This window comes from Equus quagga, chromosome 5 (genome assembly GCF_021613505.1).
Source record: "Equus quagga isolate Etosha38 chromosome 5, UCLA_HA_Equagga_1.0, whole genome shotgun sequence".
NCBI lineage: Eukaryota > Metazoa > Chordata > Mammalia > Perissodactyla > Equidae > Equus > Equus quagga.
The window spans coordinates 71,449,194-71,474,055 of record NC_060271.1 but is presented as its reverse complement, the minus strand read 5'-3'; the positions used below and the strand labels follow the sequence as shown (position 1 = coordinate 71,474,055).

The window sequence follows — 24,862 nt, the reverse complement described above, 5'->3', positions numbered from 1 at the left end:
AAAATTAATTTCTAGGATATATTATCTCAGGAAATCACTTTTAAAAGCTAATCGTATCTATATGAGAATGATGAAGTAGTAAGATCAAAGTCAGTTTTACAAAGCAAGAAATGTTCTCTTAGAACTAATTTCCCCAAAAAAGTTCAAGTAGGACTTATGTGAAATTTTGTGGAAGAATATAGATTATTAAAGGAAATTAGTGATATTAGAATTATATTTGTCCCAAGAGAACAATAACAAGGATGGCAACTGATCCCCTTCTCCCCATAAACGTCCCCAGAGGTAATTTCAGAAATAGGAAATCAGTTAGATTTATAATTGAACAAACATTTATGGAGTAAATAACATGTGATATTCACTGTTCTATGGATGGACATGGAATTAGCATGGAAAACAGACACATAATCAGTAACTGTGATACACTATAATAATCACTCTAACAGAAATATATACAAAGTGATATGGACATTCCTGTAAAGAAGGGGAAGAGGAAGCTTCATAAAGTGGGTAATATATTTTTGAGCCTTCATAGATAAATGGATAGGAGTTTTCCAAGTTGAGGAAGAGAGAAAGGATTAGCCCAGGAGAGAAACAGAATGCCCATAGTATTGAGGTATAAGTGTGCTATTCTGTGCTGACTGGACCTGAAAATGTCAGAGATGGGTGGAAAGATGGAGAAAAGTAAAAGGTGAAGTTAGAAAGGTAGGTGGGGACTGGATAGCAAAGAAATTTTTTTGACCCATTCTGATTTTAATGAGTGTTTCTCAAAATGGTCAGAGATGCCAAACCCAACAAGGGGTGGGAGGAGACTGTTAAAATGCAGAACCCTGGGCTATGCTGCAGACCTCTTGAATCAGAAGCTAAGAGTAGTTTCTTGGAATCAGTAATTAACTTCTTTACCCCACCCCCAACCCGTACTAGGTGATTCATTTTTCAACCAAAGTTTCAGAATCTCTATAAGGCACAAAACTGACTCATTGTGTTTCTATGTTGTTGGAAGAAGTTTCAGAAAAAAAATTAAAATATTAAGAATAAAAGATTTGGGAAAACTAGGATTTAGAGGTAATATAAGAATGTTCTCGAGCAAATTGGTTTAAATTTTGGATTAGAATAAAAAAGAATTTCTAAGAATCTTGAGTATAAAGAATTACTAAGACATGCTGTTAAATTTCCTTGAAGGAAAAGCATGAGACTAGAAACATTTAAGGGACACTCTTGCATCTTTCAGTGTCATGTCACACTATAAGGGGTTAATGAAGTTCAGAGCTAAATTTTTCTACAGCTCCCAAGTTGTGTGAAGATAAGGAATAAAGGCAACAGTCCAGAGCAATATTTGTTTCTGGATGGTATTCTTTGGTAGAGCTATTTGGCTACTTATTAATTTTAGTTAGGTGAATTTCATTGAAAAAGAAATGTATATATTAGCATTTCCATCATGACTGAAAAATCAAGCTCTCAAGCCGATGTAGGGCTTAATCTGTATGGTCTATGATGAAAAAATATTAATTACGCTACTATATATTTGAGTCAACAATCATATAGAAGAGCTAATGTTTTTCTCTATTTTTTCTTCATGGACAACAGTTGTTACCCTGTACCCATCAGTCTGTGTAGAAAGTTATACAAGTGTTCAAAGACATAAGAAGAGGGAGGCACTAGACAGGTAGTTTACATTTGACTAAGATGTGAGAATGAACCCCAGGCTGGAAGACACGGCCCTCAAATCACAGCAAATAGTGTCAGTTCTGGATTTAGCCCTTTCATTGCTTTGCACACAGTTCTCATGTTCCAGATTGCCAGAATCTTTCATATTTTTTTAATTTGAGAATTTCTTTACTTAGAAGTCAAGAAATAATAGAGAACCTTGCTTTTTCTCCACATTCATCTCTTTTTATGCAGATAACTGCAATACCTGTTTTACCAGAGATGGTGATACTGTCACAGTCTAGAAGTAGTTGACTGGTAGGATGCCAGTGTCCACCATTAATTAAGCAACTCAGTTTTGGCATGTTGACCTGAAGTTTTTTGTTATTGTTTTCTTTTGAATTCTTACAGATATTTTTTACCAATGATATGTAGCTCTGTCATTGCCTTTATTACACCAACCTAGGCAAACATAACCTTAGATGGTTCTTAGAAGACATACCAGGTAAAATTATTTACCTCAGACCCAGAATTTTACCTGAATAAAAGCCAAGAAGAGAACAGTAACAGACACATGATTTTGATGTCAGAGATCTGAAAAATAAGTTAGAGAATACCATGTTTTTTTAAAGTGGATGTTAAAATTATAAGCAAGGGATTGCTGTTAGATGTGAATTTGGAAACCACCTCTGTCTTTTACAATTTGGGTGATATTGGGCAACATTCTTAATCTCTGAGCTTTCACTTTTGATTTATAAACTGGAACAGTAATTCTACTTAGAGGGCCCATAGGACAACCGCGTGAAGTAAATGACATTATTATGCTAGCTAAGCTATATTGAGGGCTCAGTACGTGCTAAGCATTTTAAATGTACTATGCATTTTGTTTTCATAATCATCCTGTGGAGAAGACACTCTCACCTCCGTTAAAAGTATTAGGAAAATGAGGTTCAGAGAATTTAAGTAACTTTCTGGAGGTCACAAAGTTAGTGGTTGATATACCGTAATTCTTCCAGGAAACCTTCCTTGATGTTCTCCCATGGCATGGCGTGTTTTCTCTGTTACTCCTGGTATGACGTTACAGTGTAAGAATTTATTTAATTATATGTCTCCCACCTAGTCTGTGAGGTCCATAAGGTTAAAGAATGTGTCTGAATGTCCTTCATTTTTACCCTGGTTCCTTGCACGATGAGCACATGTGCTTACTGTGTTAGCATCTTTGCCATCCTTTATTCCATTGTAGTAACTCATCACACTGAAAGATCCCAGTAAATGATTCTAAAGTCTATCATTCATTCACTCTTCCTACATGAGAGCCCCTGACTTTATTTTAAGTACTAGATTTGGAAGTGCATTGTTTACCTACGATTTGGGACCAAAAATCAAATAATTAAATTTTTTTTCTAGCTAATGTAATTCCTTTGTAATTTACTTTGTTAAGTTTTCTAGTACGTTAAGGAGACTTTTTTTTTTAAGATTATGATTTGGAAATATATAGAGTTTCTTCATAAAGGGGTGAATTAATCAAATTAGTAACTAATGTTAGAAAGAAATTTGAAAGTAAGGTCCATAGTAACCTGGTTGTTTTCATTTGCCCTCACACATGAAGTTATGATATATTAAAATGTTAACTATTTTAAAATATGAAATATTGCTTTGTAATTAAGTACCCTAAATTATTAATGCCCAATAATAGTATCAACAATTTGTATAAAGCTTTTCACATTTTAATTAGATTTAGATTCAACTACATATGATAAAACATCCAAATAGAGTTCTTTCTTTCTCACATAGAATAATTATATCTGTAGTTCAGGGCCCATCTAGTGAACCCAGAGTCATCAAGGACCCAGACTCCTGCTCACTTTATGGTCTGCTTTACTTAGTATGGGGCTTCTACTCTCAAGTTCATCTTTTGGTCCAAGATGACTACTAGTGCTTCATCTTCCCATTTTCCATACAAGAAGGGGTCAGAGGGCAAAATGGTGTGCTTCCACCCCTCCAAAAGGATGCTATGTTAGCACCCTTTAAGAAGATTTCCCAAGAACATCTGTCCCCCTACCCTAACAATTTCTGCTTACATCATATGAGGAATCTGAAAAAACTGGAGAGAGTTAGGCATGGAGTGGCAGTTCTGGGCCATGTATACCCTCCATTAAGAGGAACACAAATTGAATTGACTTCCAATAGTTGCTATGTGACCTTGGGCAAGTTGCTTAACCATGCTGAGCCCCATTTTTCTTAACTGTAAAGTGAGAATGGTATTAGTATCTACTAAACTGTGTTATTAGGATTAAATGTGTTAATGTGTGCCACAAATTTAGGACAGTGCCCAGAAGAGAGACTTACTAAATAAGTGGGTAGCTAGTTTTATTTTTCATTATCTTGTTTCTCCCAAAAGGTGATAGTCTTTTTGATGATGTAAGTGCCATCTTGTCCTCTTTTATCATGTCTACCCCGATCAGCCATTGGGAGAACAGTAGTAAACAACCAGCCAAGGTTTCTGCCCTCATAGAGATTGCATTCTTTTGTCATTAGGAGTCCTAGAGGAATCACTTACAGAGAGGAGATGGTTGAAAATCCAGAAAGGAAAGACTTCAACAGAGAAGTGAAGTGCTGAATCTCACATTTTAGTCTGTAGAAGAATCATATGGGTAGCAAATAAAAATGGAGATTCCTGGGCTCTGCCTCCACAGTTCCGAAACTCACATCTGAGATCAGGAACCTGCATTCTATTTCTAAATGTTCCTAATGCAGATAACACTTTGACAAATACTGATTTAGGAAGTAGAGGGAGGAGAGCCCTATGGGCTATGGTGACAGCTTCCCATGACTTTCAGTCAGTTTCAACCCTTTCCTAGGAAATTTCTTGGCTTGTTCCATTAGGCTATTTCAGTCTAGCCTAGACTGTTAATTTTTAGGTGTGGGAGGCTTGTTATGATTCTTCATTGTAGAATGTTTAGCAGCATCTCTGATGTCTCCACACTAGATACTTGTAGCAAACTCTTTTCTCCAGTAGTGACAATCAAATGTCTCCAGACATTGCTAAATGTATCCTGTGGTGGGGAGACAAAATTGCTTTTGGACGAGAACCATAGGTCTGGTTTAACTCTTGACCTTTCACCGAGAACATAGATACTATTTGAAATGTAGCCTTTTATTTCTTCCCTTTGGAAGGGTGGAAGATGGCAGATATAATGTTTCCAGATTCATCTGCCAAATGTCTATTCCCAGCCTGGCATCAAGGTGTGCGTGTGTACTTTCCTAGAAGCAAGACTCCTGAGAACCCATTACAGTAGCCTCTGGCCATAACCTTCACACAACTTTTACAAGTCTACATCACTTCCCTTTTTGGTTACCCCAAATGTTCCTGTCGTAGAGATGCAGGCATTTCTACTCTCAAAGGCAATTAAGGGCTTTAGTGAGATTGTTGTTTCAAAGAAAGTTTTAAACAAGTTAAAATGGCTTCAATTTCTTGCTTTTTACAAACAAGGGTATTCGGCTTAAAACAACTCAATTGTCTTTATAGCACTTTTTTTTTTTTTTGACAAACTCTTTCCACATATCATTACATATTACATGAACTATTCTCTCTGTATATTTTTATAATCCTTATGAGATAAAAAATAAGTACATTTTAAAAAATAAGAAAAAAGCAAAGTGACAGTTTATATTTTTTTCCTGAAAAAATATTAAAAAGTGTGTCAGGCTGATGGTCTCCTTGAGATTCAAATTACTTATGTGAGTGTTTTTGAGATGATTTTCATGATGTGTAACCCTGCAATGCTTAAACTAGTGCTGGGTGAGCCATTGAAACCAAGCAAGTTAAGGTAGAAATTGAATAAGTTTCATAGCTTAGCATTAATTTTTTTAAGAGAAGGTTGGAGAGCTGTAATGGGTGGTGACTCCAGATGCAACAGAGATCACTCTTTCTTTCAAAGATGTAGCTGTAGTGTATTTGAAGAATTTGCCTTGGCATTTTTTAGTGTATCGGGTAAAAAAATAATGAGGTAGCCTTTACATCTTATAATAAATATGGAGTTGATTTAACTTTGTCAAAGTCTAGATTCACAGGGACTTCCAAGATAGGGATTGTGCCTTGAGGAAACTTTCATCTCAGTATTAAGTGAGACTTTTAGTAGGGGCAAGATACTGTATCAGACTCTCTCCAACCCTTTAATGTTTATCTTTGTTCACTTGTTAAAAGTTGTGATTTTCTTGGAAGTCCAGGAAGTACTTTTTTTTAAAGAAGTTTTCCAGTTTCATAGATTTGAGGCTTTCTTTCAAAGGAACCGCTAATATTTTTTCTATAATTTTTAGCAATACTGTTATGCATTTCCAGTCTTTTGAGAATACTTTGTCCTTTAATCTGTGATTTTGAAAGTTTCTTGTACAGCTCAACCTCTGTTGCAAAAGAACGACAATGTGTTCTCCATCCATAGAGGTTTTTTGTTGGACCAAAGAAATAATATTTCCGGTTTTAGATTGAAGGGAACCCTCTGGTGCTTTTGCTGTATTTTCACTAAAGTATAGTCACTCCGGGGAAAAGATTCCAAACCAGGCCAAGCTCTGGCAGGCACCTGTATGGGAAGTATCCTGGCTTCTCAGGGGAGCCACCTTAAATGCCCTTTATTTCTTATGTTATTCAAAAGTAGTTGGAGCTGCAGTATATTGCTGAATACACTATACCTGGGGACAGAAGTCATGCAGTTGACTCTCTAGTAATTGTCATTATCTAGCAAGTTACTGCTCTTTAAGCTTCAGTTTCCTCATCTACTGAACAGTGAGGATAAAGTTATGCATCACTTTTTTTTTTTTTTTTTTTTTTGGTGAGGATTAAGTGATGTAACGTAAAACAAAGATCTAATTGTTTGGAATGCTCAATATGTATCGAATATGGAAAATATCTAAAGTACATTATCCCCATAAAGAAAAGTATTAATCAACTTCTATCAGTAGGTTGGTCTTACAGGTCAATTTAAGAGGCAGCCTAAACTAAAAATCCATCACTCAACAGACTAAACACTGGGGATATGTATCCCCAATCCCAATATGTCTTATGTGGTGCTAGCCTTTGTAGAAAATAGGCCAGGAAGTACTTGTTTATAATTAGCCAGAAGTCTATCTCTGGAGACAAGACTTTCACACATACACAAAGCCTTGGAAGACAACGCAGCAAATAAATAACTAATTATTTGATTCTAGCAAGAAATGTAACCAGAATTGGGCTGGAATCACCAAGGACAGCTCCACAAATGAGCTGGCTGCTCATATTGCAAGAATGGTTTACCTTCATTTCTTGGTTGACCCTTATGTCTTTGGGGGCTGTACTCCACAGCCAGTTTTGGGGTCCCAATAACAGATTCCTATGTTAAAATTTTGGAATCATATTTCCTGACCATTCTCCGTAAAGGGGAAAAGTGAGATTTTAACTAGACCACCCTACCCACACTTCATCCCTAGTCATGCCCACTGTCAGGTGGAAGAAGAAAGCTTCCCTCTTTTTGGAAGTACCTTGTTCTTGTCTTACTAGGGCTTATGGCATCCTCACACTACTCTGTGCATTTATTGGAATACCCTTCCCCATGTAGCATTCCTTGGGCTTGAGTTACCCAGGTGGTCCAGTAAACTATGATGAAGATTCTAAAAGGACTCCCCATTGGTACCCAGAAGTTATGTAATAATCTTTTATAGTGACATACTTATTTAAATTAAAAAGTGTTCTAAGTTTACTTTCTCACTTGGACCTCAGTAACTGGTAAAAAGTTTATTGGTATTAATAACTTCATTTTACAGTTGAAGAAATAGAAGCTTAGAGAGGTTACTAGAGTGTCTCACACTTTCACCATCAGTAACTGGCACAGATAAAATTAGAGCCTGTTTCTCTAATGGGTGGTCTTGTGCTTTGCGCAACGTAAGGACCTTGCTGGTCTTTGTCTCCCGTAGACTAGTAGTTAAACAAGAAATATAGGAAATAGTATGTGTCAGATGGTGTAGATGATGATAACTAATATATACTGAGTTCTTAAAAACTGTATCAGTCAGCCTGACATCATATCATGGTGCCCACTGTATGGCAGAGTAAAGGGCTATGTTTTGGAAATTTAGAATAAAAATGTTTTTTCATAATGTTTGGATAAATAGCAAGTGGTGGCTGGAGGAAAGAGAATTAGAGGTTTTATTTAATCAAGTTTTCTTTGAATGTGTATATGACTTTAGTTGCTGGCAAGAAAATGAGTAATTAGATGATCAAGTCCCCACTGCTTGCCTAGTTCATATCTCATGTGAATCATGACTGCAAGATTAGAAGTTGGTGTGACTTTTTTCCTTTGTGGCTTAAGAATATTCACCTCGTTGCTACTCATGACTCATACTTATGAACAGTTAGAACACACCATAACTCATGCCTAGCTCAAGATAAATGGCACCAATAGCCAGGAATAGAGAGTTCAGAGCAGGAAAACCATATGGTGGATTTGCCTGGTCAAGGAAGACTTCATGCCATGTGTCATGTGGACTGAACCCCAGTTCTAGCAGATATGAATTTTGTGAATCCAAGTTCACAAAAATACTTAACTTTTCTTTTTCCTCATATATAAGGAAGGGATGATGGCATCTACCTTATACATCTTTTGAAGAGTAGAGATCATTTATCAAGACACCAGCACCGTACCTAGCAAACATAGATGCTGGTACTATTAATGAGGGAGATGGTCCTTAAAGAGAGTTCAATATTTTATACACAAGAATCAGTAAACACGAAAAATTAAGTTGTAGATGTTTTCTGAGCAAAGGATGATCCTGAAGCTATACCACTGAGGGCACATCAAGAGGAAGAGGTCATAAGATTTGTATTGCAGTTAGCTAAAGTTGACTTTCTCTTGTAGGTCCATAAATCCCACTCTCCTGCCAATATCATGCCTTTTGGTACTCTTCCATGGAAGAATGAATAGGTGGAAGGCATGGGGAATTGGCTACTGGACTAGGCATTGTGCCCTAGGTTTGTCTTTGGAAAAGCTTTATTTCTTATTTCCTCATCCATAAAGTTAACAATTATTCAACAACATTCAGCAAATATTTATGGAAGACCCATATGTGAGACTCTGTTTTAGGTGTTTGGGATATAGAAGGGGGGAAGGAAAATAAACCTAAGAAGAAAATATTTGTTGCATAGTGATGAGTGTGTGAAAATAGTATTAAAACAGGGAAAGAGGATAGCAAATGGAGGGGTAATGGTGGGAATGGAGTTATAATTTGAAAAGGGAAGTTTTCACTAAGATGCTGATATTTGATTAATGATCTGATGGAGGCGAGGGACCAAGCCTTGCAAGTGTCCGGAGGAAGAGTGTTTTAGGCAGAGGAAATAATAAGCACAAAGGCCCTGAAGTGTGGGCATAACTGGTCTCTTTGAGCAATAACCAAGGGACTGATATTTAGGAATGGAACGAACGAGAGAGAAATCAGAACTATTGAGGACCAGATTATATGACCTTTAAGTCCATTTTTATAGCTTTGGATTTTACTCAGATGGAGATGAGGAACCGTTGGACAATGCTGAGAAGCAAAGTGATATTATTTGAGTTCGTTAAACAAGATCATTCTGGCTCTTGTTAAAGAATAGACTAAAGAGTGTAAACAGCGAGAATCAAGGAAATTCATTAGGGGCAGATATTGCAACAATCCAGGAGGAGATCCCGATGGTTTAGAGAAGGTAAGAAGAGGTTAAATAATGAATATATTTCAAAGATGCCATTGACAGCATATGATGAAAGATCGAGTGCTAGGTAGGAAAGAACAAGATATAACATAAGATTCTGGCTTTTTAACTTAAACAGTTGGAAGAATTGTGTTGCCAATAACTGAAACTAAGACTGTGGGAGGAATAGGTTTTGGGAAGAGGTGGAGTTAATCAAAGTATCTCTGCCTATCTCTGGAATGTTGGGAAGAGTCAATAAGAAAAGTCTGCAGAAGCTTAGCTCATTCTCTAAATGACAAGAGGTCTTCTTTGTGAAAGTAACAACTCTGGCAAGAAACTGAAATGGGATCTAGATGGAAGTTAAAGACTTAATGCTTACAACTCACTGAGTTGTGTTCTGAACTAAAGATAGAAAACCTCGACTTGAATCTGTGATAGTATACACAGTGAGCACTTGGAAACTATTTGAACATGTGATAAAATTGATAGTGAGTTTACATCACACAATGGGAAAGGCAGTGACCAAGAAGAAAGAAAAAGACTTAAAGGGTATTATTCGATACTCAAATGTTTCAAAGTAGGCAGAAAAATATGTTCAATTATAAAAAACCATGGATCAACTGCTCAAATTTAAAACTAATTTAATTAAAATTAGTGGTTTCAAACTGTACATACTGAAGACCTCTTATGAGCCCTTGAATAATGATATCCATTTCTTCTTGTCTTAATTCCCATTTCTGTTATGAAAGAAGCGTTGAAATTTTAGGCTAGCGTAGTGAATTATTTTATATAGTTACATGTGTGTCTAACATTTCAATTCAGTTTTCTTCATTATATTTAACAGATCACTCCTTATGAATTATGTGAGGAAAAATTATGATAATGAAAGAGAAATGATATTAATATACCATTCTTAATCAAAGCATAGCCTTTGGGAGAGGCTGGCTAGAAGGCCCATAGTGGATATGGTAAAATGATGTTATCTTGATTAATCTCATCAATTTCTAGTGATTGACTGGGCTATGTTTTGAGAAAAATTCTGAGACTTTGTCTAGGACCAATAGAACAAAGGACTGTTATTGACTGGGGATGAATGCTGAAGGTACCAGTGAAGAAATGGCAGCAGGCGTGACACACATCAACCGTCCTTGCTTTATTGGTTCTAGAAGAGGCTTGGAGCATTGACAAGGATGGCTTGTCTTAAGGTTGTCCATTGTGTGTGTGTGTGTTTTATTTGTTTGTTTTTTGTACCTGTCCTAGTTCTTGCTCTCTCCTGGTCTTTTCAGGCCATAGCCCAGGCAATGTCCTTCCTTTAGATTTTGACTTTTAATCATTCTGGAATTTTTCTTTAGAAGGTCTATTCTCAAAACCTGCCCTTTGCTAACTTATTTGGTTAACAAATTTGAACACAGTACAAACAAAAGCTGCAAGATTAGGTATGCTCATGTTCTGGAAAACTGGTTGGATGAGATTTTCAAGTACCCCTAAAGAATGTGTAGATTCAACACTGTTGAGTCTACTAATGGATTTAGATGATGAGATAGACCAATCTTAGATAGAGATGGCAGGTGCTAGGTCCAATAGGCTGAAGAATAAAAATAGCCCATGTTGTACAAAAATGATTTAAGACTTTAGGAAACAAGTCTAGGGAACCTAATAGTTTGTGTTTTGATGGAGAAGAAGCACAATCCTGGGGAGGCTGATTCTCAGTGTTTGATGGGCCCTCCTAGGAAGGGGCTCCATTTTGAGGTAGCTAGAACTCTCATCTGGGTTCTGACAACAATATAGGAGTTGAATGAATTAAGGTGTTGCACTTCCCAGGTAACATAATTTGCTTTTTAATCAGAAATATCTAGAAATAATATCTTAACCAAAATGAAGAGCTTAACTTTTTGGAATTTCAGGCCCAATAAGTGGTTGTAAGATATTTTATACTATTTTTTTTGATGCCTCTCAAATTATATCTTTCAGTAAGAAGAGGGTTAGAGAAAGTCCAAAATGCTGGATGTTGGAGAGCCTTGAAAATAGAAAGTAAAGAGGAGGAAGTGGAAATGGAGAAATATAATTTTTAAAAGACTCTTTTTGGACTCAAATGGTGATTTAAGGAAAGACAGATCACAGTAATAATAAAAGCTTCAGATTTGTTAAGGGCAAACTATGTGCCAGGCAATCAGCTTTAAGGACATTTTCTCATTTAATACTTAATAATCCTAGAAAGTACTTTTTTCATTTTTACTTTAAAGATAAAGAATTTGAGGTAGCGCTAGGTTAAGTAGCCCTCTCAAGATCACTTAGCCACTGATGAACTTAAGCTTTCCTTCCCTATAAGAGAGGAAAAGATAGAAAGGGAGGAGCAACAGGGATAGCAGGAGGTAGAGCGTGAAATGTAAGAATGTATTAGCAGAGAGGAGACTATGTACAGGACTTGGAAGAAGGAGACAGAGAAGAGGGGACTAGGATTCTGAGAAGAGGCAGCAAACACTCCCTGGGGAAGGAGTCTCTTCTGCTCTTCTTTAATCTTTTCAGCTAGGACTCAGGCAGCAAGAGAGGCTTCGACCATCTTTTCCCACACCTCTGATGAGAAGGGCATGGGCTGGGTGGGAGTTTACTTTCCCCAACATATGAATAATGCCATTTGATGCATTTCCTAGTGGTTGAATGTGAAGAAAAGTGAAAAGATGAATAGTTATAATCCAGGGCATTCAGATTATGCTCACTTTCCAGGCACAGTCCTCCAACAACCAGGACTCCAACCTGTGGTCCTTGACTCTTGTGGTCTATTCTTCACCTAATGATTGCACATTGAAAGTATGTTGCATGCTGCAGCCTAGGAGCCATTTTGCAAGGTGTTAAATTGCCTTCATCACTTATCAGCAGATATCGCGTTCTTACAAAGTTAGGCACTTGTGATAGTATTGGGTCCCTTAGTGGTTCTTTGATCCATTTCAGGATGACTTATTTCTCTTAGGTTCTTGGACAGTGGCTTTTTCTTAGATTTGTTCTCCCAGTCATGATGGTACTGCTTGGAGCACCAGAATGGGGGAAATAGAGGGATCAAAAGTGGTGATCTTCTGCTACCTGACTCTGTCCTGTAGGGAAGGCAAAAAGGAGGCTTAGCCCTTTGAAGAGTTGCTACAAACTACGAACCTTGGCTGGTGAAGACATGCTAATGCTTATGATCAGAGATGACAAGATCAACAATCAACGCATGGTATATTTACATGACATAAAGATTGTCTTCCTACCCAGGAATATCTTCCAATTGTGTCTAAAAATTAATTGGTACTTCTTCTCCTCTTGGATTTATTTCCTTTGGTTCTGTTGTTATATGGGAACTACCCAGATAAGGCCTCAGGGTCAGGAGATCCTAAAGTGTGGGAAAAGGAAGGAAGAAATATAGAATAAGGAGGTGGGGACTGCCTAGATGAACAGAGATGCCTGTTCATAACTTTCCAAGGACCAACACATCTCCATACTCCCACTTCTCTTTGGGAGCCCAAGGTTAGCAAGAATGCTTTGGGTTGAACAAAAACTGTTCTGTCTTAAATGGTGAGAAAAAAATGGCTCTAAGCCATATTTAGGAAATTTGTTGACTGTAATTAAGCCTTCATGGGAGTCCCCAAGGTTTACTTACCTATAATTGAAAAAATGCAAATGAAGACAGTTAATCAGTGGACTGGCTGACTATGAAACGCGACTACCTACATAAATGAATTGAAAACGAAGATACAAATATGTCTAGTTGAGAAAGTTACCTGAAAGCCAATTGGTAAATTTCTCAGCTGTGGAGATTTTTTTCTTAGCCTGATTGAGATTGCAGTGCTTTTCTGCTAAGGCCCTTGCCAACTTCGTCTTGAGCAGTTACATACAGATTTCCTAACAACGGGGCTTCGGTGTTGGTAGAGCACCTGCTGTCTCCCTGGCATCGCTCAAGGAAGCCCTGTAGAAAAATCACAAACCTCTTGTCCTGCTTTCTGTTGTGATCGATCCACTACTTAAAGTTGTAAAACATTTGCTTTTCAAGATCCCATAATCAAATGGGAACACGCCTGGGATTAAGCCAGCTCTTCAGGAGTTCTCCCACAGTGTTTGAGCTATCACTGATCAAGGTTCGGTACATGTTCTAATGTTAATAGCTTTAGTGCAGTTTTTGTCTTTTTTTAACAATAATCACAGCATACCTGTGATGGCCATTTTCGCTTTGGACACCATACTTATTAATATATTCAGCTAATTTTATCACCTGTTTAACATCATCCCCAAAATGCTTTGCATTTCTGTTAATATTATGTCTTCTGCTTAATGATGTCATTAATGATCTCATACTATGGTGTCAGCACCAAGTGCACAATTTGTCCCTAAAATTAGCTGTGGGAACAAAAGAGTAAATGCATCATCATTTAGATAAAATATTTGTCAGGGGTCTGCTTGATAGTAACAAAAACAAAAGGTCTTAAACAAGTTAATTTAAATATGAAAGTAGAGGTACAGTAGATGATGTATCTGTGTTATAAACTATATCAAGTTGTTTTTGACAACTCTGTCCAAAGGGGACCTCTTGAAGGGGAGAGGTAAAGAAGTGTCCTTCCTCAAGCCACTTAACAGATTCTGAGGGAGCAAAGTGCCATAATTGATTAATAATGCCTGCCAAGGACACCATAGGAGTGAGTGGCAAATTGTTACCTTATGTTCACCGCTGCCACTGTCTTAACAGGAAGGAATCTAACTTTGCTAACTCACTTCATTGTTGACGTTTGATGAGGAAGAGTGAATAGACTCAAATCCTGAAATGAGGGCTTGCCATAAAGGATTGTCTTTCTTGCAAGTGTGTAAACATCCATGCAGTGGAGAAAGATGCGATTAGGCTGAACCTTTCACCATGTCTGTGTTGGCTTGAGTTATTTATTACCCTGGACTTACTAGAGTTTTTAAAAAGTGTTATTGATATAGACCCTGGAAAAAGTAGGCAGATATCTCAAGGTATTTCAAATGTATCACAGTTTCTAAGGAGATCAAATATCTCTTCAAAGCCTCATGGATTTTTTAAACATGAAATGTTCTTCTTGGCGGATAATAGGCTCCAGTGCTCTGGGTTTCTAACCTCCCATTCATTAAGAGCAAAGCTGACTTGTAGCATAGTCTTTTTTATTTTTCCCTGCAAGCAATTTGTGACTCCTTTTGGGGAGATAACTGTTTAAATATAAATGAATGACTAGCTCCAGTGGAAAGATCCCAGTTTTCTCAAGGTGTTTGCTTTCAATTTATTGTCAATTCTCTCATTACAACTTCCTGTCTGAAAAATACTACCCCAGGCCTAAATATGTGCAGTATAGCCCCGTGAAAATACTTTTGTTCTTATATGTTAAATGCTAAGTTATTCCCATTAAAAGATCTTGCAAAGGGCTAAAATGGACTCTAACTATATTTACAGAACCATTTTAGCATTCTCAAAATTATTTGCACTATAAGCTCTGACTTGAGAAAATTAGAATAAAATAGCCTAGGCCCAAATTGGACTGGGTTCCCTCTCCCAAGAACTTCTAAGCTTTTTGAGATAATCAAGGCAAACTCCTCAGTTTTTTAATTTCAAAATCACCTTCAAATGGGTTTAGTTTATTTTATTCTATTTATCCTAGCCAGTAGTCTCATGACATTTGCATTATTTTTCATCCGAGGACAGATTGCTTTGTACTTGGGATTTCCATGAACTGCTATTTATGGTTCATTATTTTTTGGTAATAGATAATCAGCTTTTTTGAAAAGAGATTCATTTCCAGGTTGTATTTCTATCTCTACATGAGTATTTTAAGTGGATTAATGTAAAACACATAGTGAAATCCTCATTCTCTGCTATAATTATATGCCTGGCCCCCACAAATTAACATCCTAAGACATTTACTATGTCATATGTAGTTAATCCAATGCTTTTCCCTCCACCTCTTTTACATTACTTTGCACTTTTGACAATGCTGTTTTGTGTGTGTGTTTTTCAAGCCAGCTGTTAAATCTAAACTGCATTTGTGTTATTGCTGGTTGGCCCAGGAAGTTCATTATTATCAAGGGTGAAAAACTGCTAATTACTTAAGGGAATAGACAGTAGCCTTGGCTGTCAAGGGAATAGTTAAGATATTTCTTGATGATGTTATGTCTTGGATTATTAAAAGAATATTGATTTTGATCTTGAAAGTATAATGCTGAGAAAATTTTTAGTAGATGTGGACTTTTTGACCTGAAGAAAGAATATGGATTTAATATTTCATTCAGCATTCTATCAACTCTCTCTGTAAAAACACTAAATAAGAAATATGAAGGGAAGAAGAAATCAGACAAATTGACATGAATTATATAGCTCTAGTAGGCAGAACACTGTTCATGAAGTAACTTCGAAGACCATTGCAAGCAAAATGTGGTTTCTTACATCTAGATCCCTGAGTTTCACTCCCATAATTTCAACTGTCCCTTTGATGACTCTGCCTACATGTAACACAAACACCTTAAATTCAGGATTTCCGAAGTTAAACTCAGCAGTGCAGCACCTAAGACTCCCTCCTATTTCTATCATCTGGGTTGAGAGAATCAATATATACCCAGTTGTACTAGCTAGGAGTTGACATTTTGAGAATTGACAATTTGAGAATTGTCCCTCATCACTCTTAACCATCCAGTCACCAACAACCTCCTATTTCATCCATTAAAGTGAGTGAGACATCATGCTTACCCTGAAGCTTTAGTTTCCTACCTTATCCCTACCTGTCTCAAGATAGATCCCCTATTCTCTCTGTTCCTTTAGCACTTTCCATCCTACTAAAGCACTTATCATAGAACATTAAATCGTTTAGTTTATGTGTCTCTGTTTGTATACCCAACACTTCAGCACAGTGGTTGGCATGAAATAGATAAACAAGAGGTGTCTGAAGGAATACTTAGATGAATAAGTGTGTAGGCAGAAGGATGGAGGGATAGACTTGAAAGGTAAAGAGTAAATGGGAATTCAGCATTTCAAGAAATGTATCTGCAATTTCACTTGAAAGAATGAGATTTGAGTCATGTAGTCAGATTTGTGTCAAATTCTGTTTCAGCTGAAACTGAGCACCTCTTGCAGTGTCAACCCCATGTTAATGAAGTAGCATGGAACTTAAGACATAGGGTTTCAGAAATCTTCAGATGATCTTGTAAATTGTAAGAGGGATTTTAAACACTTTTCATGACAGTCTTCAGCTTTGACTGAGGAATTGGGCAGCACAAATTTCAGGGAAGTCTTCCCTCTAGTATTTCCCTCCCTTTAAAACACAAAACAAGGATGTAGGGAAAGAGAAATCTGTGTCTTAAAAGTTGAGTGGAGTCAAGAAGAAAAGAATGGTAACAGAAGCAGAAAAAGAGCCAGAAAACCCCTATAGAAATTGCTGTAAAACAGTTCTCTCACCCTTATTTGCTTTTCATGGACTATAATAGAATAAGATGTGAGGAAACATCTGTTGCCTTTTTAAAATAGTGCTTTGATATTTTAAAAGAATAGTGACAGAATTAGGAGAAGCCTAATTTCTGTGGTTAGGGACAGCAGACACCTATGCCATGAAACAGGGAGAATTAGTCTAGCACAGCTTGATAGATTTTGGGGCTGTGGATTCATCTGCCATGCCTGGCTGTGAGAGGCAGCATGGAGCAATGGTTAGCACATGGGCTCTGGAGTTAGGCTGCCGGGGTTTAAATCTTGGCTTCACCACTTACTTGTAGTATGATATTGGGCAAGGAGAATGGCCCCTCTAAGTCCCTGTTGAAAATGATAGTATTTTTTGTCTCGGGGTGGTTGTGAGATTGAATGAGAGAAAGGAAACTCAGAGAGCTAGTCCAGAGATTGGCTTATAGTCACATTTGCTAAATGTAGGCTCTTATTTTAAAATTAGGCAAAAATTAGCAGCTTTTCTTAGACTAGATATAAGAACTGAATGGGATGTCCAATTGGAATAGAAAGGCCCCTAAGCAGGAAAACATACAAGTCTCTTTTTGTGGAAAAGTTCAGTCAGTGTATATGCAGGTCAACTTGAGGAATAGCTAAGAGATGGTCTGCTTTCGAGGTTGTTATAAAGCTGGCAAGGCAGGTCTACATCAAGGCTTAGAACGCTACAGTAGGTGAGCCCTAACTAAAGGATAACCAGTCATTAAAGCTGTGTACTGTAGAATGTGCTTCAGAGAAACTAAGCACATGCAAGAGAAATCTGCAGGGAGCCGATTCCGGGCACTGCTGCCATGAGGGTGAATCCAAACCAGGAAGGCAGCCTAAAGGCCAGGAAGGACTGGGGAGGGCTAAGCACTGGGCAGGAGCACATCGGAGACCAGGAGATCCAGTTAGAAAGAATTCAGGCTCTGAGGATGAGACTAAAAGTTATAGACCAGGAGAGATGGAGTCTCTCAGCAGACTTAGTCATGATGATTACAGGATGGTACCAGGTTCAACTTTAACTCTTATGCCCAGATAGAGTTAATAATTGAGATAGGTTCATTTTGAATGATAGGTACTCACTGAAAAACATCCCACTGATTACATAATGCTTTCTAGAAGTAGGACAGTGAGGTTCAGATGGTGGGCTTTGGAGAGAAGGTACTGATCCTAATCCCTCCTTTGCCGATTACTGCAGGGGCAAGTTACCTTACCTCTCTAAGCTTCAGTTTCCTCCCCTGGAAAATGGAGTAATGATAGCTCTTATTTTAAGGATATTTTGAAACTTAAATAATGCAATTTAATTAAAAGGACTAAGGCAATGCCAAGCACCTGGTAAGTGCTCAATTAATGTTGGTTATTATTATTAGAATGTTGTTTGTACATATTTGTTTACATGTCTTATTTGAAAGTACCAAAGTAACGGTATAAATCATAAAATAGAATGCAGTTATGTTAAATAAGTTTTCCTAAACCTTGTATTAAAAAATCTTCTTACCATGTAGCTTTACTCTTTTCAACATATTTTCTTTAGGATGTGAAGTTTTTGCAAAATGTTCCACTTGGAAACCAGGTCTCAGTGCTATTTTGGATAAGCATAAAGGAGAGCCATTTTTAAATAAAACAAATTCTGATTGTGCCAATAATAATCTAAATCATTAAAGTAGGTATAGGGCAAATGGGCAAAATTTATCCTTTGGGAATTCAAGTTTTAAGACAAAGTCAACTTTTGTATTAATTTTATATTGAGCTTATCATCTAGGACATATTTGTTTAGGTTTAGCTGGCTAGATCCCTCACCTCTTCGCTTTACTTTGTCACAAATTCAGTATGTGCCCTACCAGGTGGCCTGAATGAAATCATTAGCTTTCCGTTTCAGAGCTGTCTCACTCTCAACCAATGTATTAGGTTTATTCACAGGATTCCTGCATCAGGCTGGGAGAGCAAAGGGGCTCTGAAGAAGAGACAGGCTATCATATTTTTGCTGCAGAATTAGACACCATCTATCTGAAAATGGAATCTGTGGTAAAAATCTCCAAATTACTTGTAATCCTTCTCTTTGGATCCGCTCAGTTCTCCCAAGATTTGCTTTTGGGGAACCTTTTAATAATACAATGGACACATCTTACTCCACTTCTACTAATGCTCTTGCCCTGAAGCAAATCAACAGAACTGACCCTAACAGTATTCTGCTCTCTCTTTACCCATAGCACACAATAGAATTAACTAACTTTATAAATGAATATTACTCATTTTTGAAACCTGACAGACTTATAGGGAACTGTCAATTGGCCAAGGGATATGTTATCTAGCTTCTAAAGAAACCGTGACTGATCTCCTAATTGTCCCAACATTTTGCTATCTTATCTTTTTCCCTCATTATTTACACTTCTACTTGGGAGTATAATGAGAAAGATGAAAAAGTGAAATTCAGTCAGATAACTGGCTATGATGTTACCAAACTCGTGTATGAAGAAAACCCTAAAATCATTAGATGTAACAAGCCTTCAGATAGTCCTTGGGTTTCATTAATCCAGTGGTTCTCAACCTTCGGCGTGCATCAGAATCCCCTGGATTGCAAGTTTTTGATTCAGAAAGTTTGGGGTTGGCCTGAGAAATTGCATTTCTAACAGGTTCCCAGGTGATGCTGATACTGCTTATTCAGAGACTTTAGTTTGAGAATCACTGCACTAATCCATGCGTGGCTTCTCTCCTATTAACATGAATAATCTAAAATTTGCTTTTCCTTAGCTAGTTTTAGATATTTATGCTGTATAAACTAAACATTATGGGTTAATCAGTTATTTTATTACATGTGCACCTTGTACAATGTAACAGAAGTGGTAAAGTAAGAAGTCACTGTATCCATTTGGTTGATTTATTTACAAAGCAGTCAAATATGTATTTGCTGAATCATGAGTCTAATCCACAAATCTCTTTGCTTCTCTATATTTTTGTGGGGTCAATGTAATACTGACCTTTAATCTATTTTTTTTTAATGATGAAGCCTCAACTCTATGGTATTACAAGGAATTCATACATAAAAAACATCTTCCATTGTTTTCCCCAATGATCTGACTTTATGGGCTTTTTTGGTGGTGGAAGAATTAAGCTCATTTGCAACTTTAATTTAACTTTAATAAAAGACATAGAACAGAGAGCAGCCAGAGCAACAGCATGGCAGAGGCCTTAGAGGTAACTTGTGATGTGCCCAGTCATTGCTTGGGACATGTTTTGGTCTCAAGAAATGACAAGAAGCTAAAGTGAGTGCAGGTCACATCACATAGGGGAGCCACATTGTTTGGGGTCCCTCAGCTTAAACACTTTGCTAATCACCTCACACCCCGAAAGTTGTATTCCTAATTCCTATTTGCTAATGCAGCTGCAGGCCATCAGTTACAGGTTATACAATGAACAATCTCTACAAATTGGAACAACATTACTTAGGAACGTCCTTGGATCCCTCATTTAACTGCAATGGATCCATTGCCTTAGTTGATATTACAAGAAGTTTGACGAATGATCAAATACACTCAAGCATCCCTGAGCCTAGAATAATATTTGCAGTCCAGCCGTTAGTTCTTTCCTTTCACTGAGTCACCTGTAGAGTCCTGGCTGAAAGGGAGTCTAGGAAATGCAGTTTTGAACTTTTCCTGGATCTGTAGTCCAGGAAATGAAGAAGGTTGAAACAGATATTGAATGATCTAGTAGTATACAGAATGTACCACACTGTGTAACCAGTTAAAAGCAGAAAAGAGGTAATCTAAAAAAATCCCTGGCCTGAATCTAGGGACAAGCTTCTAAGTTATGACTTGTCATAGCGTTTGAAAAGCTATCCTACCCAAGGAGGTGGCAGTACGGTGCAGTCTTTAAGGACTTCATCACTTAAGCTGTATAAACCCATGAAAGTTACTGGACCTCTGCATGCATCAGCTCTCTTATCAAACAATGAAATGACAATAATACCAACTTCATAGGGTTGTGATAGTTAAATGGGGAAATACACCATTTTTAAAATAATGTTTGTCACATAGTAAGAAATCTTCATGGATATGAGGGTCTCGCTGAATGCTCTCTGACCTACAAGAGCCTGACACAATTATTGATATTTTTATAGGAGGTATATTCAAGACCTGGGAATAATTAAATAGATACTCAAGTGCAATAAACACCTAAATAAAAGCCAGCATACCATGGGTGTGCTCTGCTTAGCTGCCTGCATCCCTACCAATCCTGAGCTCAGGATGGAGAAATAGTCTATAAACAGAGATCTACTTCCACTGGTAGGGCCATAAATCTGTGATGTAACCCATTATAACTTTTTATTCTACAGTGTCTGCCAAGTGCTTTTGAAACATTTGAGTAATTGTCACCGTTAACAATCAGCTGAATGTAATAACTTGAGATGTTCCAGTTTGGAAAACTTTTATGTTGGAATTCTTACATACTAAAAAGAGGGCTTTGTCTTTAAAGATATTGGGATTTTAGAAAGCTATGCATCATAGAGTATCCTCTTTTTTTTTTTTTAACCTTCCAATTAAGGATAGGAGAAGATAGGTGACTGCTTTGCAACCTGTTTGCCTTATGATGTAATAATTTGCTCTTTTTTGGCAATACTATACTTGCACAAGCGCAACATTGTTTTAACTGTGAAGTTGCACCACTCTCCTGTGAACGTTGTGCTTTGACTAACCCCGGTGTCTCATTCTTCTCCTCCCTCTCTAGCTGGACAGCGCCACGTCACTCATCCAGGCAGCTAAAAACCTGATGAATGCTGTTGTCCTCACGGTGAAAGCATCCTATGTGGCCTCAACCAAATACCAGAAGGTCTATGGGACAGCGGCTGTCAACTCCCCTGTTGTGTCTTGGAAGATGAAGGCCCCAGAGAAGAAGCCCCTTGTGAAGAGAGAAAAGCCTGAAGAATTCCAGACGCGAGTTAGACGAGGTTCTCAGAAGAAACACATTTCTCCTGTACAGGCTTTAAGTGAATTCAAAGCAATGGATTCCTTCTAGGACGATAGGCTTTAAAAGAAAGCTTTTTCTTTGTTTTTGTTTTTTTTTCTTTTCCTTTTCTTTTTAATTCCATTTTTGTATGCATACCTGCCGACTCGTATGCCTCTGGCATGGGGAAATTAAGGGAGCAGTGTCTGCATGTAAGATAAGATGTGGTCAATACTACTGATCCATCTGTAGCCCAGAGAGGGGACAGGGAATTCCTGTCCTGAGGTGGCACAGAGCTGTCCTTTGCAACATTCTCATAAAATTGGACAAAGAGTTCGCATCACAATGTTTACGGGAGTGGGAGGGATGGGGGAAATAAACTTAACTCTACAAAAGCAAACTCTAATGCATGCAAGAATCATTAGGTTGGCAGGTATACTAATAAGTGAAAAATCTGGAAGTGTAATGGTAGAACATAAAGCTTGTATTGCTTCTGTTTCAGTGCAAAAATATACTAGCCAATACGCTTAAGTGTGTGGCCCACAAATTGAAAATTCAACTTTGACATCACATCCATGACATTATGTGGATTTTTTACTAAGGAGAAACTAACTCATCCAGCCTAAAATGCTTCTTTTAATCTGTATTCTGTTCTTTCTCTTCTAGTAGTGCCATTACTAGTGCTCATGTGATCAATTTTTCCCCCTTTACTGAAAACAATAACCATTTATTTGGAACAATTATAATCCTTCTGGGGGCACTGGAAGCACAATGTGGTGATCAATCTTGCTTTTACTTTTTAAAAAATTTTAACTATGATTTTGCTAGAAATAGGAGACCCAGTGGTAAAATGTTAGAGGAATGGAAACTGATAATGTGTGAAGGTTTAGGGGCAAATACATAGGTGTAGCTTGGAGTGCCGGTACCTAATATACCATTGTATCCACTAACTCAAAATAAACACATTTAATCTTGACATCTGAAGAATGCTTTCTTTCGTTAAATGCATACGTAATAAAAGATTGGAGTGTCTTGTTGAAAACTGGTTAAAAATGCTTTGTGTTTGTTTTTAGAAATTGGGGGTAAAATAGGTGAGTGAGATCTGAAGAAATCTCTGGGTAATCTTTAGAGTCCAAGAATTATCTTTTTTGTGTGTTTTTCCATTTGTTTTTATTCACTATCCAATGGAATCTAAAATGAGAAAGTCAAGTGTTAGACTTTTCTGGGCCAAACTTAAGAAACTTAATGTGTTCTCAGAGTGAAACTGAATCAAAAAAATTTTATAGGGATGTCCATTAATTTAAAAACATTTAATTCATTTCAAAATATTTTTTCCTTAAATTGTAAAAAGAAGGCCTCTGTCCTATTACTAAGAAGGAGTAGGCTGTAGTCTTTCAGCTATGGCTTGAGGATTGAGAAAAAGATGCCAAATATTCATCTGAGTATCCCAAACTTCTCCCATTTGAATGATTCCTACAGGTTAGCAAATTACAGTATGTCTCCAGAAGACTTCTGGTAAAACGTGTGTATTTCTTAGCAACGTGATATCATATAGGGAGTCATGGACACCTATGCTTTGTGTTAGTTTAGGTGCAAAGTCCCAAAGAGAAGAAACTGAGGAGTTGTGGAAGGAGAGAAGCTTAGTCCAAAATCTTTGATATGGTTCTGCTCAAACTACTGCTCACCACCACTGGGTGATGAAAACACCACCCAAGCTAAGAATGATCTATTAATGGAGGATGCACCATAAAAGCTGTAGACTGATTTTCAACATTAATCATTAGACCACTATTTCAACTAGCCTGCTCCCTCAGTTTGCATAAACATTGAGAAAAGCACCCATTGATACTCATTCACTCACAAATATTTATAGACTGCTTGTCTTGATTTGGGTCCTAAGCTGAGCACATCACTGTGAACTTATTGGCAACTTTCCTTGTTAACACTTGAGTGTGGCGTAACTCTCTGGATTTATACATTATTCTATGATTTAATGGCTTGAAAAAAGGATTTTTCTGACCAGCCAGGAAACTATTAAAATTCAAAAACTTCTTGGCAAATCCTGAAAAACAGTTAGCAGGCATCAGAGGAGCATGTAGAAAATGCCATTAAAATATAAATTTTAGTTAAATCTTTTAATACTTGAGATAATCTGCGTGTGTTTTCTGGAAATCAGTCCTCAATTTTACTTATTTTACCGATGCTTATTAAGTAAATATCATCACTATCTACCATTGCTCTTGTGATCAGGGAGAATAATAACTATTCAGAAAGATAAATACAGACACTGTGTTGAGTGCACACAGCAAAAAGAAAAAGCTTATTGTTTCCTGTCCTCAAGAAACATACAGGTTAGTTGGGAGCATATGATATAGACTGAAAAAAAATATGAGTAAATATGCCAAGAAATCATACTCAATGTGCCAAATAAATGGGACAGAGGAGTAATTACTGTGTAGGACTAGAGAAGTTAGAACACATTGGGGGCTAAAGTATTTGGGGAAAGATGAATGCAAAAGGTAGGTTTTGGAAAGGAGTAAACAGCATTAAATATATTCTAAATGAATGAAAGGTATAAATGAATAAATTTAGTAAGGGGTATGACTTGGCTGGACATTGAAGTTGGAAAACCAGCATACTTCAAGATCTAAAAACAAGTACAGGGAACATGGGATTCATGATAGGGACTTTTTTGTTAGTGCTGTGGAGTCGATCCGACTCCTAGAGACCCTGTGTACGGCAAAGTGGAACCCTGCCCAGTCTTTTTGCGCCATCCTCACACCTTCCAGTGCTATATCAGACAATGCTCTGCTGCTATTCATAGGGTTTTCACAGCAAAGTTTTTTCAGAAGAGGGTGGCCAGGTTCTTCTTCTAGTCTGGAAGCTCCACTGAAACTTGTCTACCATGGGCGACCCTGTTGGTATTTGAAATATAGGTGGCATAGCTTTCAGCATCACAGCAATTTGCAGCTCCACAGTATGACAACTGACAGAAGGTGGTGTGGCTCCCTGACGAGGAAACAAACATGAGGTCGTCGTGGTGAGAGTGCCAAATCTTAATCACTAGACAACCAGGGCTGGTCATGATGAGGACTCGGGAAATAAATGTGGAGATGTAATATGAGGCTAAATTATGGAGGATC

The 24,862-nt window shown here is 37.4% G+C and overlaps 1 protein-coding gene across 1 annotated transcript in view; it reads left to right on the top strand.

Annotated features, from left to right (window-relative positions):
* The window catches only part of CTNNA2 (catenin alpha 2), a 962,660-nt gene extending 940,869 nt beyond the window's left edge, over positions 1-21,791 (top strand). The window contains exon 18 of the mRNA XM_046662353.1: positions 21,504-21,791. Within this exon, the coding sequence (XP_046518309.1) occupies positions 21,504-21,791 (288 nt within the window). The remainder of the gene's footprint in view (positions 1-21,503) is intronic.
* Positions 21,792-24,862: the final 3,071 nt, after the last annotated feature.